Source organism: Chiloscyllium plagiosum, unplaced genomic scaffold (assembly GCF_037043375.1).
Source record: "Chiloscyllium plagiosum isolate Xiang-an unplaced genomic scaffold, Cpla_swu_hap1 HiC_scaffold_25, whole genome shotgun sequence".
Lineage (NCBI taxonomy): Eukaryota > Metazoa > Chordata > Chondrichthyes > Orectolobiformes > Hemiscylliidae > Chiloscyllium > Chiloscyllium plagiosum.
Window position 1 is genome coordinate 23482952 of NW_028270163.1, and position 16840 is coordinate 23499791.

General features: G+C 40.8%; 1 protein-coding gene across 4 annotated transcripts in view; it reads right to left on the minus strand.

Moving 5' to 3' along the window:
* LOC122562058 (myosin-10) overlaps positions 1 to 16840 on the minus strand; it is a 161022-nt gene that overhangs the window by 88144 nt on the left and 56038 nt on the right. For all 4 annotated transcript variants that reach the window (XM_043714526.2, XM_043714525.2, XM_043714524.2 and 1 more), the window contains exon 4: positions 1026 to 1053. In XM_043714526.2, coding sequence (XP_043570461.1) covers positions 1026 to 1053 — 28 coding nt within the window. The remainder of the gene's footprint in view (positions 1 to 1025; positions 1054 to 16840) is intronic.

Below are 16840 nucleotides of genomic sequence, written 5' to 3' on the forward strand. Positions count from 1 at the left end.
AGCTAATTACATCATATGAAAAAGTATGAATGGTCTGAAAAATTTAGGATTAAAAAAGGAATGAAAATTCTGAAACCATTCCAGCTGTACTCTTGGCTTCTCCAAATAAAAATGTTTATTATCTGTAGTGCAACAGACCCAAACAAAATTTGCATTTTGACTGGACAGTTGAGTTCAGTTACTTGGCATCCTGTCTGTATGTTTGAAATTCCAGGACACTTACATCTGAAGCTCAAAAAGAATTGACAAATAATTAGGAATTAGAGAACATTCATTTCCAAGCTTAGATTAAGTCTTTGAAATCACATGTATGATCATATGCACATTGTTAGAATGATCAGTGACCATCTCCATAAAATGGATTTCCAAAAAGGGGACAAAGAACTCTAAGCCAGACAGCTCAACAAGATTTAGAAATTTTTCACTGGTCTATATCAGGCCATGGACAGTTTTAGTCACAGAATGAGATGGTCATGGTTTTAAATACATCAGGTCTCAACTTTGTTCAGGCAGAAAAAACAATGCTACCAGAAAAACAAACAAGACTATTTTCCTATACAAGTGGTACATTAACAGGTTCAATTACAAAAAAGTAAAAATAAAATGAAATGCTTAGTTTGTACAGCAATGGATTCCCGGATGGTGGTTACTGTCAGTTCCCTATATGGCAGAGCCTGTGGAGCACAGTTCCAATTGGCTTGCATTCCTCATTTGGAGCTAACAAATCAGTGCTTGGACATCACTGAATTCATAAAGATGGAATAATTTGCACCTTTTGCTGGTTAGGCCACCTATGCACATTTACAAACTTTGTGATAGTAGTTATTAATAACTACTAGGAAAATTTTAAACACTGCCAATCTGCATAGAAAATGGAATAAAAATAAACTCCATATCAACAATTGAAATTCATGATATTTACCACTACTGCTCTTTCACCAGTTACATAATATTCAGATGTTTCTGTATTAGCTAGATATTAGTTCATAAATAAATTCATATATGAACATAAAATAGGTACTTACGTGCAAAGAATAGATTGATCTTCACGGTCTGGAAGAGACAAAAATAAGTCAATATTCAGCTTGTTGCATTGTTTTACTTAATCTTTTCTTACTGTCAATGCCCATTATTCATAAACGTTTGCTCTTTCAATTTTTAAGAAAAACTAGACTCCTAAGCAAGTGTGCCACCTTTAGTCTTATAAATACAATATACATGAATAATAGAATAATAATTTCTACAATTCAGCTGCTGGTAGAGTTAACAAAACTAATTAACCACACTTTATCTGCATGACACTTGAATAATGTACATGCAAAAATGGCAGTTGAAAAAGGTAACAAAACTAGGAAAAAAAAACTTAAATTATTCCAAGAACAAATTGCTTCACATTTTGCAAAGCAGGTGTTGACAGTTTGAGTTGCACACCATTTAACAGGTGAGCATTTTTGAAATGTTTCAAAGTCAAAAACTTTTCAGACAAAAAGTATTAGAAAATTTCAGTTCAAAACTCCATAATGCAGCTGCTAGCCTAAAAATCAACTATGACAACTGATTAGTGGATTCAGAAAACATGACAGCCCCCCCAAAAAAAAAAATAATCATTATTCTGCACATCAAAAAAGGTACCTTAGATATTCTGGTCATTACCATTCAGCATATGATTAACACTATATTCACTTAATAGATTTTAATATACAAGTAATTGAACAGTTAATCTATGGCAGAACTGAAAGCTCAAAATAATGAATGACTTTGTCAATCACAAAAGTTAAGAGATTAGACAGTTCATTTGACCCAACTGGCCTATGCTCCACAAAATAACATCCATTAGATTAACAGATTCTTTCCAATTTGCTTGATGTACTGTTTGAAGTGATTTCAGCATATAGTGCCCACGGGAGCTAACATCAATTATTTCCCATAAAATAATCTATAGTTGTCAATATCACAAGTCAGCCAAAGTTCACTTTCCTACATTGAAATGGTTATTACTGAAAGCAGATCACCCACTATTCAGAATGTTTATGTATGACAATGTTCCATTTTAAGCTTCACACATCTTAATATTTTCTGGTTAAAGCCAGTGATGTTACTCTACCAAAATCATTGAACATGCATGTTATCAGCTAAAAGATGCAAAAAAATGCAAATTTTCTTAGGACACAACATGCTAGAAGTGTGTGTTATAGTAATGTCAGTGTTTCATTTCCAAATGATTTTAAACTAGATCGTTTTAGATGTTTGGCAATATTTCTAAAGTAAAGTACCTCAGATAAACCATTATCAAGGCTCAATTTCCATCTTCAAATTTATTGAATCATAGTTTTAGGTATCAATTTAAATTGCAGAGTTGAGGGAGAAGGAACAGCTTTGACAGAAAGATATTCCCATTGCAGAAAAACTCTGATTTCAGGCACTTGAAATAAGGGGGTACATCTGGAGTTCAAAGTGTGAACCACAAAATGAAAGCTCCATAAAAGCTGTTCTAAGCATCTGATGTACCCACACCCTTAAACTAAATTGGTATATACGAATGCGCTCTTTACCCACCTCTGCACTTCCAGAAGTACTGCAACTGCTCTTCACACCCTCTCTCATACACCATTTTCGCATTGTTAGTTTGTTTTCCTCAAACCAACTGCGCACCCCAAAGTTGATCAGAAGCTGAGAAAAGCAAATCTATGCACCCCTTGGTCATTCACCAATTTGCATAAATTTCAGGAAAGGTGGAGAATGGTTAGCATGGGTCAGAGTCGATTATGGAGATGATAAAGTTCTTGCTTAATTTTGAAAAGCTTTGAGATCCTTCAAATTAATCTTATCCATGCACTGTTTTGCTTCAATGAAAAATTCTGGAAACACTCAAGGTCATCAGGCAAACAGGGAGCACCTAGAGGCACACCACTCAGCTGTATAGACCCAGCCTGCATATGTTGAAAGGATGATGCCGTGATGAGAAGTAACTTGGAAGGACAGGACAGGGAATGAAGTTTTCAGAAGAGATAGGAAAGTAGGGGGACACAGTAGCAGTGTTGGTTTAAGAATCTCAGCACTGGAGAGAAAAAAAAAAAATGTCTCCAAAAGGGATTCAAGGTCAAAAGTCAAGCAAAGGACAAAAAAAAAAGTTGCAATTACATTGCTCTGCAGGTGATACAGAGCAAACACCAGTGGAAGAGTGAAAACTAGAAATGCCAATATTAGAGTGACAAGTGGAGACTAACTACCGGCATACAGACCAGGACAGTGATAGCTTTTAGAGTGGAGAGAGGCACATGTTCCTAGATTATGTTCAGGAAGTTTTCCCATAGCAGTTTGTGTCCAATCCAAAAGAGAAAGGGAAAGAGAATGAACTAGTGGACCTAACTGCTAGTAAAGTAGATCGGGAAAGGGGGGCTCCGAAAACGTTAAGAAAGTCAACAGGTAAAAGAAGAAGAAAAAAAAAAAAAGTGTGTCACCAGAATGGGTCCAAATTATCAAAGTCTTTGATAGCCCATCAAAACTCAAGGTTGACAATGCACTGGGACTGGATGAGATGCATCCCAAAAAAAAGGATATTGAAGGGAAAAGGGAGAAATTGCACAGGCAGTGGCCGAAACTTTTCAGTCTTCACTCAGCTTCACAAAAAGGTGCCAGAGGACTGGAGACATTACATCCTTGTTCCAAATAGATTGCAAGGATAAGCCCAGCAATTAGACTGGTCAGTTTAACTTCAGGTGTTGGGGAAGCTTCTGGAAGTGGTTATTTGGACATGTGTCTCTGTGAAGAGCCAACATGGATTTACAAAAAAGGGGAAATTTGTTTGACTTAATTCTTGAAGAGCTAACAAAGGTCAATGTAGGGTAATGCTATTCATGTGGTATACAGGACTTGCAAAGAGATTGTTCAATGCAGTGATAGGCTTGAGAAGTTCTCAGAATGAAAAGCAGTAACACTGAAAATATAAAACTAGCCGAGCATCAGGAAAAAATAGTGTCAATGCTGGTTTCCCCCTGGTTTTTAGAAGAGTTTCTCCCAGAGTTAGCACTATGACTCATTTAACAGATTAATATTCTAGATCTTGATGTGCAGATATGAAATGTGGGAACAAACTTCAGTTAGGAATTCAGATTGGAGAAGTTGGGACTGTTCTGCATAGCCTCTTTCCCTCTAAGAGGAGACCTGATAGAAGGTTTTGAAATAAGGAGGTCTAGAGAGAGAAGATGGAGAAACAATTCCATAGGAGTGATTCAGCTCAGGAATGCACTATCTGGAAGGGAGGCTGAATGCAAGTCAGCTGAGGCATTCAAGGAGACATTGGATGATTGGAAGCAATGTACAGGGGTAGGTGGGAAAGATAGGCAAGTAGTCTTAAGTTCATAATGCTCTGCAGGTGAATGGATACAAGATAAAATTGGTTGAATGGTCTCCTAAACAAATCCTTTAATTCTGTAGCAGCAGTGGCAAGAGAGTGTGAATGAAAGCTTAAAAGTATTCCTAAAAAAAAGGTCTCCAGTTGAAAACATTAACCGTCTCCACTGATGCTGCCTAACCTGCTGCTTATTTCCAGCATCTATGATATTGTCTCAGAAGTCAGGTATGCACAACCAGCACATTTCTATTCTACTGTATTAATGTTTCTTAAATCTACATCAAGAATTATCCACTGAGTTTAAGATGACATGTTCACAAAAACCCAGGTTAATGTTTTTTTCCAGTTGCCCCTTCTATGCTTAAAGCTTTATTCAGAAGTTCAGTTTGAAGTACATGCTGAAGAGCAGACTAGTGACCGGAACTGTATCAGGGTTTAGGTCCACAAGTAGTGAGAATCTTACAGAATATTAGCTGACTCAGCCCCTTTATACAAAAAGATCTCAATCAAGGAGGCAAAAATCCTATTTTCACAACATCAGATTTAAGAAACAACTTCCCCATAAGCAGCTCCAGGAAAACTACGCACAAGAGGAAGAATTGAATCAATTCGCACCAGAGCTCAAATGGATATGCAACAAGCTGCCATAACGGTTGCTAACTCATTTCTAATCACTTTAATTATTTGGATCACCAAAATAAAGTCAGAGGTGAATTGAGATTATACTGCATCAAGGCTGTAACTCTGGAGTCAATTGTCAACACTTTTTCATAAGGGAAACCACAGGTCTGGAATGTTCAAATTAAAGAGCATGTAAACAATGTCAAATTCCATTGTGGATTTAGTTTCAGAACAGAAACAGATTACAGCTGTTTTAAAGATGCTCACACATGGCAGATTCTATAAGAAATTGTAAAACAATGTTGTTACACAGCATAAATTGGAAACTGTAAAATCTAGTAGGATTCAAGTGCTTTCCCACTTTTTGTCATGTACATAGTTGTTGAATAGTTCAAAAACAGTGTAGATGATGGAAACTGGGAAAGCACTTGAATTGGCTCAGATGTTTCCCTCTTAACCGGTGAAGGATAACACTTGTACAACAGCTCTCAACTAAAATGTCTTCCAATTTAAAATTTACAAGGCACAAGTGACAAGGAAACATCCACATTTTTTAGAAAAGACTTATTATGACCCCATTCCATTCCGACTGAGATCTTGTTCTATTTTTTTTCAATCCATTCACTGAGCATCACTGGCTGGGCAAGCAACTATTGCCCATCACTAGTTGCTATTGAAGGGTGGTAGCAAGCTGCTGCCTTGAAACAGTCCAAAAACCATTAGGTAGATCCACAATGCCCTTAGGGAGAGAATTCCAGGATTTTGACTGAGTGAAGGGACAGCGAGTGGCTTTGAGGAGAACTTGCAGATGGTGGTGCTCACATATCTACTGTCCTTTACCTTCTCAAAGTGGTTTTGGTTTGGAAGGGGATTTTTTCAGGGTCTCGGGGCAGAATTTTTACAGGGCAACTTGCAGATAATACAGATTGCTGCTTCTGACTGGTGGTGGTGGTGGTGGATGTTTGGAGAGGTGGTGCCAGTCAACTGGGCTACTTTGTCAGAGATGGTGTCAAGCTTAGGGTTGTTGGAGCAGCACCCATGCAGGCAAATGTGGAGTATTACATCACACCCCACTTGCGCCTTGTAGATGGTGGACATGCTTTGAGAAATCAAGAGGGAAGTTATTCCTTGTCTTGGGCCTGCTCTTGTAGAGAATGATGTAGCAAGTCCAGCTGGTCAATGTTACTCGGATGCTCTTAGTAGGGGAAATTCAGTGATGATAACACCATTGAATGTTCATGGATGGCCATTGCCTGGAATTTGTGTGGGGTGAATGCAAGTTGCCACTTAGACCAAACCTGGATACTTTCTGGATCTTGGTGTTTGGACTGCTTTTGATTCATGAATGGTGATTATGCAATCAATGGCAGACATCTTCACTTCAGATTTAAAAAAAGGTCAAAGAAGATAAATGATTAAACAGCTGAAGCTGGTTGGGCCTAGGATACTACCCAGAGGAACACCTGCAGTAATGTCTTGAAGCTGAGAGAACCGACCAACAACCATCTTAAATGCCAGATTTGATTCCAACTAGTGGTTGCTTGCTCCTGCTACCCATTGATGGCACACTCTCAAATGGGGCTGTGATGTCAAAGGTATTATTTTCATCTCACCTGTGGAATTTAACTCTTGTCCACATTTGAACCAAGACTGTAATGAGGTCAGAAGCTGAGTGACCCTGGTAGCGTACAGATGACTGATCAGATGCTGCTCAATAGCACTATTATGACACCTTGCATCACTTTATTGGTGATTAGACACGGGGCAGTATCTGGCCAAATTTGATTTGTCCTGCCATGTGTACAGGACATAATGGGGCAATTTTCTAAATTGCCAGGTAAATGCCAGTGTTGCAGCTGTACTAAAAGTTAGTCTGGGGGGGGGGGGGGAAGCAGCAAGCTCTAGAGTACAAGTCTTCAGTACTATTGATGAAATGGCACCAGGATTGATAGCCTTAGTATCTGGTGCTTCTAACCATTTCTCAATATCATGCAAAGTGAATTGAACTGGCTGAAAACTTCAGATCCTGGGAACCACTGGAGGCAGAACCATTTTTTGGTGAGAATGCTTCAGGTTTTCCTTTTGCTATTTACTGGGTTGGGAACATTCTTGAAATCTCCTCCAGAGAGGTTTAATTATCCACCACCATTCATAACTGGATGTGGCAGGGCTGCCAAGCTTAAATGTGACCCAATGGTTGTGGGATCACTTAGCTCCATTTATTACGTACGCTGTTTGGCATACAAGTAGTCCTGTTTGGTAGCTTTACCAGGTTGGCAGCTCATTCTTAGGAATACTTGGTGTTGCTCCTGCACTTTCCATTGAGCCAGACTTGATGGTAATGCTCAAAAGGAGGATTTGCCAAGCCATGATGTTGCAGATTGTGCTGCAGTACAATTACTTGATATTTACATAATAAATTGAAGATATCAAGTGAATAAAAAATGCATTTGTACAGCACATTACAGTCCAGTAATTGTGTACTGTGAAACTGTACCAAGTGGGGTAGGGAAATCACTATTTGTCTATGTTACAGAATTTTTCGCTGCTATACATAACTTCAGGGTGATTGTTTTCACACAAAAATAGTGGATGATTAAAGTCCCAAAAACAAGGAGGAAGGCATAGAATAGACTAGGACAAATTTCTGGGATGGGCTGAAAAACGAAATAAACCAAAAAAGTGCACACTCAAATAGTATACAGAAATGATCTGGGTCTAAAACAAAGTCTTATCTTTGCAAACAAATTGGGAGAGGTTTTCCAAAGCAAATTAGGTCCAATTGTTTTAGTTTGTATCTGAGTAAGTTGAGAATTATTCAGTTATTTTAAATGGAACTTATTAACTTGCATTTTTGATACTAAGACCAGGAAAATTTCAAATAAAAAATTGCCTCATACAAGTCTTTGTTCACAGCCAAACTTCAAAAGATACATCTTTACCTGGAATACTAGCAGGGCAGATACATTAACTACCTCAAATAATAGATGAACCAAGCAGACAAAATGCAAAAAAACAAACCAAGATATGGGTATTTATAAAGGGACATTACTAAATGACATTTATATATTGGGGGTTTGTTATTTGGGGGGAAAACCTTAAGTGAGCATAATAGAAAGAACTCCAATTCAAACCCAGTCACTCAACTGATTTGATTTTAATCAGGAGGATTATGGGGACATTACAACTAGCCTCAGATCATCTATACTGAATGCATTCCTGGCAATTAGACAAGTTTGTTCTGATAGCCTCAGAAACAATATACTCACATTCTTGACATTATGAATTTCTTTAAAATAACAGCAGAATAATGTGGTCATTACCCCAACAGATCCACCTCCCCAATGATAGAGCATACTAACCATTAACACTGCACTAAATCACAAGCACTATATTTGCTGCAAAGTATATTTCCTATTAATGTCCAAGAATAAATATTAGCCCAAGAAATGGCTAGTGTAAAATACATTAGTCAATAGACAAAAACAGATGCTCAACTGGTCTCTTTTGCCAGTAATATTGGATACTCAGGAAAATCTGTGTTCTATTTCCCTGACGTTTAGTCAACACTTTTGCAACTGTACTGTCCAGGCATCAGTCAATTCATGGAGTGGTCTACAACTTCCAGTACTTGGTTGCAATGATTTCATCCAAATCAAGAGCACTTCAGAAAAATTCAGACCAGATCCAGAATCAGTGCTGTGCAGCAGTAGCTGCACAATACTTTAAACAGTACATTACTCCCATTAAAAACCACAGGCATTTCTTATCTCCAATCACTTCTATTTCAGCACAAACCCTCACATAGCAAGCACATACCATTTACATTCAGGAACATAAAAAAAACCATGTCAGAAGAGATAAATGCTTAAACTAGCAAGTTAGTAAATAAAATAAAGGAGTCTGGCACAACATGATCCATGCACACATTAGCGTTTGTGCCCTTTGAACTTGAGGTAATCAATCGTGCATTCTTCCACTGCTGCTTCTCTCCACTAACCCTATCCCAAGAGCCCTTTACCTCAAGTCAGAACACACCCAGCTTTCTGCATGGATGCATGGTTTCAATTATGAATAAACTGACTTTCATTCCTGCAGCAAAGGCCAGCATTTCAACAAGTGCCCACACAAGAAAAGTGCTACATTTGACACAGCTTAATACTCAATCTGTACATTACACATTCCAAAAGTACTCCGCAAGAATTTTTTTTAAAAAAAGACTTTTCCTGAACAAGGCCAAGAAACTAGACTGAACTGTTTGGTATATTCACTAGTTCAAACAAAAGTTTGATTCACACAAATGGATTCAGTTGAACCAAGCCTAGATCGTGGCCGTTAAACTATATGCAAATTTAAAGTCTATTACTGTCAATAAGGCCTGCACTAGATAAATGTCTCCAGTTCAGTGCTAATGCTCAGAATAAAAAAGTGCACTCCCCTGTGCCTATGACAGGAGATTACTGTTGCTGGTGTGGAGGAATCTAACCGATTGTTAAGCTGAACTGGTATGCTTTGGAGGAAAGCCCATATTGCAACAAGCACAAAACTGAAAATGGAAGGAACCCTCATTGAAGGATGTGAAAGGACACTGACTGAATGGCACTGCACCTGTGATTGATGTATGAAAACCCAACCACATGACTTGCTATATAGGGAGAAAAGCTGGCCCATGGAGGTGGTTAGTGGCAGTCATTGGCAACAGCACAGCTGGGAGCTAGAACTCCCCAAATATGGACTCTCGTGCAGCCTGGCAAATACTTAAGCAACTGTTTATAACAATGATTTAATAGTGGTGTTGAGAACATTCTCTGGGGCAGTGTGACCTGCAGCCCAATTACCTGATTGCTCTTGCAAACAGCAGCATCAAGTGGGCCTCCATCGGAGTTGGAGCTGCTATCAATAATGATAATCAGAGGCTAAACCCATCAAGAACAGCTGAAAATCACTCGAGTCCAAAGGATTTTATCGTATCAATCAGTGAAATCAAAGTAGACTGCTTATTCGGTTTGTAAGGTTTGTGGTTTCTGCCATTTAATGGGCAAGATGCAGCTTATTTGACAAGCTGCCTGTTAATTCATGCTTAACTCAGGAATCGCAGATGTTAGTTAATACTCTGCTTTGCACGTTTTGCTTTGTTAATTTTTGTACAGTAAATCTGATGGCTTAAAACTGGAATTTTGTGGATTTATTCTTTTAGCAAGTAATTGGGATTTCAAATTGCATCCGCTCTAACTGCTCCTTAACTAGATTAGGACACTAGTTGTACAGTAGTATGAACACAGGGCTTTACAATGAAATCCACAAGAGATAACAGTATTGCGATCACTTGTAACACCATTCCTTTGTTTTAGGCAACCTGGTCCACATATTTGGGGCAAGGACAACTCCAAACCAAACAGGCTCTGCTGGTTAAGAATGCAAGGTTTATAGAAAAAAAATCTTTAATGCAAAATAAAATGAACATATAACCGCCTTCTAGTTCCACCCAGCCTAAAAGCAAATGTGATCAAGGAACAAGAGTGCTACTGAAAAACACATACCAGGTTAACCAGGTCAGAGCAGTTGGCTTTGCCAAGGAAACTAGGCAGTTCTTTTAGTTATTAAAACAAAATGTAGGTGGCAAGACATTCTCTGCTCAAAGGATTGAAACTTGGATTTGTCTGCAAGCCCAAGGGAATAAGTCATTGGAGTGACCAGAGCTGAAGGATGGTTGCACATTTTCTCAAGAAGCAAAGACTCTATTGTTTGGACATCATGAAATCAACAAGATGGTCAGAAATGTGCCTGAAGGGAGTATTGCTGGACTGACTCCTGTAGAAACTAAAATTGTGCAGAGAGCTCGTTAGTGTTTAACACAGCTTGGGTTTCAGGAGAATGTTAAAATATTAAAAGGAAACTTTTCTGAAGGGGTGTTCATTTGGTCAGAGGTTTCCAACTGGTGTGCCACCACAAGGTGAGAATTCCTTGCAAATTTTGCAAGAAACAGGTGTCGTTTATGTAGACTTCTGATACAGCGATTTGGTACTGCACGAAGATGAAAAATACACATTGGTTGCAGCTTGCTTGTACAAGTGCACATTCGGTCCAAGCATCAAGGACTGCATCTCTGGGAGAAGGAATTGACATACACAGCAAAACAACGCTACAATTGTTGAAAAGGTCCAGTTAGACATTTTTCCACATTAGCACAGATTTAAACAAAAAAAAGTAAATATTGTAATTTTTAATTAAACTACAGAATCCGTTCTAAGATTTTAGATCGAGGAAAAAATAGATAAGTTTGTCAAGAGGCAATTCCTCTGCTAATTTAGTCAGTCAATAAAAATATCTAACTCCAAAAAATAAACCTGTTCAGAGACAGCATGGGGTAGTTCTGGCCTTTGGATTTCCATGGACAGAGCCACTTGTCCATTACCTAAATCTCATCTGCAGAGGTAAACTGACAAACATTGCAGTAGCTACGAAGGTAGTTAAGATGCTAACTATAGCAGAAACATCCATCACTTGCTTACAAACAAATTCAATATTTCAGAGCTTGAGATCACAAGACATCAGGCACACCCAGAGGGAGTGACAGACTGTTGGATATAGCTTGGAGGAGATAGTTACTGGATGGTTTAGTTTGACTGCTACTGTTACTCAAACCTTGAATCATGCCTGTATCATTTTAAAACAAAAATGGTATGTTGGAAGCTGATGCTGTAAAACAGATTTACAAAATTCCACAGAAATGATGAACTGACATGTCAGCTGATTGAGGTGTTGCAAGAGCTATTAGTGGAAAATTTGCTTTGCAAGTGAAGAGTCCACCAAAAGCAGACACTGCCAGTTGCTGGCCAATTTTTGGTAATTTGATGAGAACTCCATTCAGCAGGATTGTTTCCTTTGCAATTTACTGTTTTGCTGATTCATTGTTCATGAATTAGATAGAAATGGTTGACTTGAGCAGATTTTGAAAAGTCTGTGCTCGCAGTCTATTTTTGCTGGTGGATTGGAAATGTTGACACTTGATTCTCCTTTAGCTTGTGCTGTGCATCATGCTGCAAACCACCTAGTAAGATTGCAACCAAAGTAATGTGATATCTCAGCAAGCAATTCAACTGAAAAAGTGGGTGTGCCAGTTTCAAGTGTACCTTAACACTAGTAATAGGTACCACTGATGGCTAACCAATGGGGAAGAGTTTATTACAGTACAAATCTAAAAACCCAAAATCTGTCACATGACCCCATCAGCTTATGCTTGGAAATTCAATTCCATTTTTTAAAAAGTCACTCAAGATATTGTAACAAAGTGAAATTTTGAAGTTTCCCATTCTTAAATGCAGCTTTAATAAAGAAAAGTGCCATTAAGTGAACAACAGAAACCAGGTTATATAGTCCAACAGGTTTAATTGGAAGCGCACTAGCCTTCAGAGCACCGCTCCAAAAGCTAGTGAGATTCCAATTAAACCTGTTGGACTATAACCTGGTGGACTATAACCTGGTGTGTGATTTTTAAACTTTGTACACCCCAGTCCAAAAATCAATAACAGAAAACTAGTGCAAAAAAAAAGTGTACTAGGAAGTATTACATGCTACACAATCTGTAAACTTAGGAAAAAGGCACATTGACCTTCTGTCTGAATCAATTAAATTCCAGCAAACAAATGCTGGAAGCACTCTGGGTAGATAGAGACAGAAACCAACACCTTACAAATGCCTAAACTGGCAGGTTAACTCGAGCACTCTCCAGGAGCATTTCCAGCACTTACTGCTTTTAATTGCACATTTCCAGCAATTGACATTTTCATATTTAGCTGAACAAAGGGGGTTATTTGGCACTTCAAACTCTGCAGATAATCAAGATTGATTAATCGTGCCATCAATTAGCCTTCTACCACAGTGGGAACACAAAGCAGCAACACCAGTCTCACATGAAAGCTATTCCAAACATCTTAATGTTTACCAGAATGTCTTTAATCTTTACTGTTTCAAGTTGATGCAATAGGCAGGAAACATGTCCAGCTGGTTTGTCGGAATCTAAAGCACATTCCTAAAATGTTCCTGGTGTGTTCAATTTAACTTCATGGCAAAATCTTCATTTTGCACTAGCCACAAATTCTCAGATTGTTTTTTGTCCAATGACTCAGTGCTTGGTGGTATCCTGTTATCAGGCCTTTGTTGCAGCAGCTTTTAAAAAAAATGTCAAATCTGATTTTTTGGAAAGTCCAAATCAAGAGAAAAAGTAACAGGGGAAATTATGCTCAGTCTGAAATGTACCCATCCAAGTCAAATAGTGGAACTATGCCTGGCATACATTATCTAGATTGGACACATCAATGGCTGTACAAAATTAGAAAGTAAACCATTTGGCTCCTTCACCCTGCTGCTTCAATAGAATTGTAGCTGACCTGTGTTTTGATTTCTACCTCTTTTGTAAAGACCATATCTTTATGTTCCTGTATTTTGGAATGAAAAAGGTCTACTTCGGAAAACCAAAAGTTTGTGGAAGAGATTGTTGCATTTTAAAGTGTTTTGGTGCTGTTATACACAGTTTGTTCAAACAGAAAAAGGGACAAAACTTGTTACAAGGCAAGTTTACAAGGAGAGGTTTGGGCAGCCACAAGAGCTGATTGACAACTGCTCCGCACTCCATGGAGCAATGACAAAGGCAGGCAGAGAGAGGGGGAAAAGTGACTGCTCGGGGAAGTTTTAAGTGGCATAGAATTTTAACCATTAGAGTTTATAGAATCCCTACGGTGTGGAAGCAGGCCATTTGATCCATCAAATCCACACTGACCCCCTAAAAACAGCATCCCACCCAAACCCATCCCCTACTCTATAACCCAGCATTTCCCATGGCTAACCCACCTAGCCATCATAACCCTGGACACTATGGACAATTAACTATGGCCAATCTACTTAGCCTGCATATCTTTGGACTGTGGGAGGAAACCCATGCAGACATGGAGAACATGCAAACTCCACACAGATGGTCAATGTTGGAGCTAAACCCAGGTCCCTGGCAGTGAGGCAGCACTAAGCACCAAGCCACCCCTACTTTTAAAAATAAAAAAAAGTCTACTTTGGATAACTCTGGGAAGCGCAGGGCTTCATTTCCATTGCACTACCCAGTGAACTGTGCCAGAATATTCTGCTGTCATATTGAACTCCATTGTTAAGCTTCTCCCCACAGATACTGCCAAAACTGTAGAGTTTGCCCAGCACTTTAAAGGTTTCAGGGTGTGACTTTCCATTTTGTAAAAAGTTCAGACATTGTTAATATGAGAAACCTAGCTGAAAGTTACAAATAAAAAAAGTGAATAAAGAGCAGATTCAAATTGCAACCTGCTAGGAGCATTTAATTTGACCTAATAGGGAGGTGCAGTTGTGGGAAACCTGCCAAGCTTTACAAAGCATTTTGACAATATACAAAATAAACACCAAATGGGATCATAACCAAAGATACACTAGCATGCAATTAGAGCACAAACTGTTTCTTTAGAAAAAAAAAGGAACATTACACTGTACATCTTTATTCAGTGATTGTGGGTGAATAATTACACCAAGGCAGCCATTAAAAATTCCAGAAAGTGACCAGTTCAGATAGTTAATCCTTTAGACAAATGTACCTTGCAACCAGATTGGTGTGCAATGATTTCATTTCTTTTTCTAGAAAAATCAATTCCAAACTAAATCCACAATTGCTTTAAGATGCAGGCTTCCAAGTTTTAAGCTTCTGGCATTTTAATGAACGAAGAGAATCCATTCTCTTGAATGTTTTCCGCATGGTAGGCAACCAGCTGTGGGTCAGCAAACAAAAAAAAACACTTCCAAAGCTCCCAATTCTTTGGTCAAAAAGCTGCCCTTAAAATTTAAGTGATCAAATCTTCACACTGCTGTAGATATGCAGAATGTTAGCACATCTGGTGCAGAAGCGGTCATAGGCCATAGTCTCTTTTCCTCCTTCAGAATATAATACCTCAATCATTCCAGGCATTATATGGACATGCAATTACAGAATAAAGACAGACTGGCATGAGCTTTAAATATTTCTTTTTTCAGTCAGGGATGTCAGCTGGGAGTAGACTAGCAATTTAGTGTCATTAAGACACATGCACACAGATGGTTGCTGTTGCTAAGGAAACAGGTATAACTGATTAGCCATCTTGTTCCTAGTTGATTGAATTGTACATTAAACATACTAAGTGCTAACCATTGATCAATCATATCAATCATGTTTAGTTCACATTATTCCATTCTTAATTCTGGCAATTTCATCTTTATTCAGTAAGCTCAAAAAAGATCATGAACTAAGTCCTACCTCAAATCAGAGAAGGTTTTATCCATGGTTAGGTAACCATGTTAAACTTCTACTCTTAAAAAAAAACTCAAAGGAAATTATTAACTCAAATGTTCTTGCCAAAAATGAATAGGTTATTGGCCAGCAGCTAACATTAGCAATATAAAATGCCCACTAGATAGATATTCATTCTCAAATCAAATTTGGATATTTATAGGCTGGAAGGATTTTAGAATTATTGTACTGATCCAGTCTACTGAAACGCACCTCAAAAAGGTCCCTTTGAAAATTCCAATCCAACTAGCGTCATATTTGACCTAGAGTCTGACTACATAGCTACCATAACAGTAAGCTAATCTATTGCCACATTACTTAACCTTATATTATTCCACTGGTGAATTGGAATAGTTGCAATAACTCACAGGAGGGGGGAGGAGAGGAGAGAGGGGGGGGGGAGGAGAGGAGAGGGGGGGGGGGGGAGGAGGAGGAGAGGGGGGGGGGAGGAGGAGGAGGAGGAGGAGGGGGGGGGGGGGGGAGGAGGAGGGAGGAGAGGGGGGGAGGAGGAGGAGAGGGGGGGGGGGGGAGGAGAGGAGAGGGGGGGGAGGAGGAGGAGGGGGGGGGGGGGAGGAGGAGGAGGGGGGGGGGGAGGAGGAGGGAGAGAGGGGGGGGAGGGGGGAGGAGGAGGAGGAGAGGGGGGGAGGAGAGAGGGGGGGAGGAGAGGGGGGGGGGAGGAGAGGGGGGGGGGGGAGGGGAGGAGGGGGGGGGAGAGGAGAGGGGGGGGAGGAGGAGAGGGGGGGGGGAGGAGAGGGGGGGGAGGAGGAGAGGGGGGGAGGAGGAGAGGGGGGGGAGGAGGAGAGGGGGGGGAGGAGGAGAGGGGGGGGAGGAGGAGAGGGGGGGGGGGAGGAGAGGGGGGGAGGAGAGGGGGGGGAGAGAGAGGGGGGGGGGGAGGAGAAGGGGGGGGAGGAGAGAGAGAGGGGGGGAGGAGAGAGAGAGGGGGGGAGGAGAGAGAGAGGGGGGAGGAGAGAGAGAGGGGGAGGGAGGAGAGAGGGGAGGAGAGAGAGAGGGGGGGAGGAGAGAGAGAGGGGGAGGAGAAGAGAGAGGGGGGAGGAGAGAGAGAGGGGGGGAGAGAGAGAGGGGGGGGAGGAGAGAGAGGGGGGGAGGAGAGAGAGGGGGGGAGGAGAGAGAGGGGGGGGGGAGAGAGAGAGGGAGGGGGGAGGGAGGAGAGAGGGGGGGGAGGAGAGAGAGGGGGGGGGAGGAGAGAGAGGGGGGGAGGAGAGAGAGGGGGGGGAGGAGAGAGAGGGGGGGGAGGAGAGAGAGGGGGGGGGAGGAGAGAGAGAGGGGGGGGGAGGAGAGAGAGGGGGGGAGGAGAGAGAGGGGGGGGGGAGAGAGAGGGGGGGGGAGGAGAGAGAGGGGGGGGAGGAGAGAGAGGGGGGGGAGAGAGAGGGGGGGGGGAGAGAGGGGGGGGGAGGAGAGAGAGGGGGGGGAGGAGAGAGAGGGGGGGAGGAGAGAGAGGGGGGGGGAGGAGAGAGAGGGGGGGGAGGAGAGAGAGGGGGGAGGAGAGAGAGGGGGGGGGAGGAGAGAGG